General features: G+C 44.0%; 1 protein-coding gene across 1 annotated transcript in view; it reads right to left on the bottom strand.

Moving 5' to 3' along the window:
- Window positions 1-490: 490 nt before the first annotated feature.
- The window catches only part of LOC107297672 (brain-specific angiogenesis inhibitor 1-associated protein 2-like), a 52,456-nt gene continuing 50,058 nt past the window's right edge, over window positions 491-2,888 (bottom strand). The window contains exons 17-18 of the mRNA XM_029286364.1: window positions 2,514-2,554; window positions 491-563 (exon numbers count right to left, since the gene is read on the bottom strand). Of these exons, the coding sequence (XP_029142197.1) occupies window positions 491-563; window positions 2,514-2,554 (114 nt within the window). The remainder of the gene's footprint in view (window positions 564-2,513; window positions 2,555-2,888) is intronic.

The raw sequence follows: 2,888 nt of genomic DNA, 5'->3' as shown, positions 1-2,888 counted from the left end.
TGGAAACTTTTGAGTTGTAAGGAACACGAATCACCTTCAGAGGCCCACATTCGCTGAATTTCTCTTCATCTGAATGTTCTGTAACATGCCATCCACAGCTCTCTTCCGATCTCCTTTTCATCTGACCTCTTTCCACCTGTCCCACATCCTTCACCCTTCTCCTGCCTCTTTATCCAACTGTTACACATCTGCCTCCATCACTTGCATCCAAACTCTTGTCTCCTCTCTGGCTGTTACTGTCCTCCTGCCGCTAGCTTGCCTTCCCATCCTGGAACAGCTAATACCAATGAAACCCTGAAGCCTTTTTTGCTGTGCGTCGAGACTGTGGACCTTTCCTATGCCATTAGGGAGAGTGGCACGCCTGGGCCAGCCTGGTGTGCAAAACCTACTATGAGCCAGAAGCAGCGTATGAGGTGGGAAAGGCCACGTGATGAGGCAAAGAAGGAAGAAAAGCAGGGCAGTGGGCTCTCTCCACTTAACATTGCACGTTTCACTGGATGAGTGGGACTGAGCGGTCATTGGTCACCGTACCTTTCAGCTTAACATGAGCAAAGGGATTGATCCTTCAAGGGGAAAGAAGAGAAGCAGAGTGAGATGGGTAGGCCCAGGTTTCAGAGAGCTTTCTGAAGCTGAAAAGATAATACTGCTGTCCTTAAGGTCAACCTTCTCCAAACTAGTGGCTTCCAGATGGATTAAATTCCACCCCCCACCCCCCATCATTCCTAATCAGCAGGTGTTGGGAGCTGACAATGTGTCTTGGAAAGGCTGCTGCAGACACAGATTAATGCAACAAAATCATTAACAAAAGGCCAGAGGATGGGGCAGAATAGCCTGTATCATATCAGACAAAGGGATTTCTGTAAAGCTTCCCACATTTTATTTGTTTGTTTATTTGGCTTTCTCTTCAATTCACCAGCATTAGAACTGTTGCATAGCATAGATTTTTTTTTTTAAAAAAAATAAATGTTTTAAACGTAAAGCACTAAACAGCTTGACGGTCAAAAGACCAGTAAAACTGGCCTAGATCAGTGGTTCTCAACCTGTGGCCCACAGACCCCTGGGGGGCTGCAATGTTGTCACAGGGGCTATGTGGAAGCTTGAAGAAATGTTATGATTTAAATCCTGAGTTAAATCTTGGGGGTCTGTGGCCACAAAAGGTATTTAAAGGGGGTCCGTGTGAAGAAAAATTTGAGAACCACTGGCCTAGAGGAATCATAAGGCCTCTGGTTAATGTCTAAAGTTCCAGAGGCGGGGAATAATGGCCCCCTTATGACTTATAGACTTCAACTCCCAGAATTCCTGATCCAGCATGACTGGCTCAGGAATTCTGGGAGTTGAAGTCCACAAGTCATAAAAGGCCCATCATTCCCCACCCCTGGAACAGTGAAGAAAAATGATGCCAGGAGAACCTCTGTCAGCAAGCAGTTCCCTGGCTGAGCCCCCTTTCCTGAAAAATCCTTTGCTTTATAGACTAACCACTGCATGGTAGCACAGCGGTTAGAATGCAGTATTGCAGGCTAATTCTTCTGACTGCCAACTGCTAGCAGTTCAATCTTGACCAGCTCAAGGTTGACTCAGCCTTCCATCCTTCCGCGGTCAGTAAAATGAGGACCCAGATTGTTGGGGGGGGGCAATATACTCTGTAAATATACCACTTAGAGTGCTGCAAAGCACTGTGAAGCAGTATATAAGTGCTATTTCTACTTGTTTATTTGTTCTGTTTGTTTAACAACTGTTCAAAGTTACAAAAACATTGAAGCCAGTACTTGCACATATGACCACTGCTATATCTCTACAATCACATGGTCTAAATTTGGGCACTTGGCAACCAGCATGCATTTACGATGGAACAGCATTCTAGGATTGTGTGACTGCCATTTATGACCTTCCTGGCCAGCTTCCACAAGCAAAATCAATGGGGGAAGCCAAACTCGCTTAATGACTGCCTGAATGGCCGTCACGTGAATGATTGCCTGATTCATGTAATCATTGTAGTGATTTGTTTAACAACCGTGCCAAAAGAGGTTGTAAAACTGGGAGCAACTCAACAACTGCCTTGCTTAACATTAGAAATTCAGATCCCACTAGTGGTCATATGACAAGGACTACCTCTATTACAAAAAAGTGGATTATGTATTCTGGGTACTTTGCACAAGCATAATTTTGTCTCATTATAAAGCCTCTCAATGCTTTTATTAGTTAACTGATTATAATAAAAACTACTAAAAACCAACCTACAGATACAGTCTAAAACCAGCACATTCAGGACAAAAGGTTTTAAGCTGGCCTTAGATCTGTAGTGCTGGCGTATTAGTTTCACATTCTATTTTTTGCCTAGGAAATACATTTTTGCACTTCAGTGGTGAGTCATAAAACCAGAATTACAGAACTAGGACCCAATCACATAAGGTGAATTCTGTGTTCTAAAGCACAGATCCACAAGATAATGCCAGAACAGGGCACACAAGAGATTCCACAAGTATGAAAATGAGAGATAACAGGAGGTTTCTTACCTTGAAGGAGAGGCAGATGGACTTCCAAACTCATTTGCCAACTGGAAAAGAAAAGAAAAGATAAATGCATTTATTTTCAACAGGGATCCTCTCTGTTCATGCACAAAATCTAGGTCCTTGCACAATGGACACTACCTACAGATGGCAATGGACAAATACAGATCCTTCCTTTCTTCCCTCCCTCCCTCCTTCCTTTTCTCATATTTCTCCCTTCCTTCCTTTTTCCCTTCCCTTCCTTCCACTCTCATCTTCCTTCCACTCTCATCTTCCTTCCCTTCCCTTCCCTTCCCTTCCCTTCCCTTCCCTTCCCTTCCCTTCCCTTTTCTTCCTTCCTTCCTTCCTTCCTTCCTTCCTTCCTTCCTTCCTTCCTTCCTT

The sequence above is a fragment of the Protobothrops mucrosquamatus genome, unplaced genomic scaffold, assembly GCF_001527695.2.
Source record: "Protobothrops mucrosquamatus isolate PMUCROS unplaced genomic scaffold, P.Mucros_1.0 scaffold3454, whole genome shotgun sequence".
Classification (NCBI taxonomy): domain Eukaryota; kingdom Metazoa; phylum Chordata; class Lepidosauria; order Squamata; family Viperidae; genus Protobothrops; species Protobothrops mucrosquamatus.
Note: the sequence above shows the minus strand (reverse complement) of the source record. Positions and strands in the feature narration are given on the sequence as shown.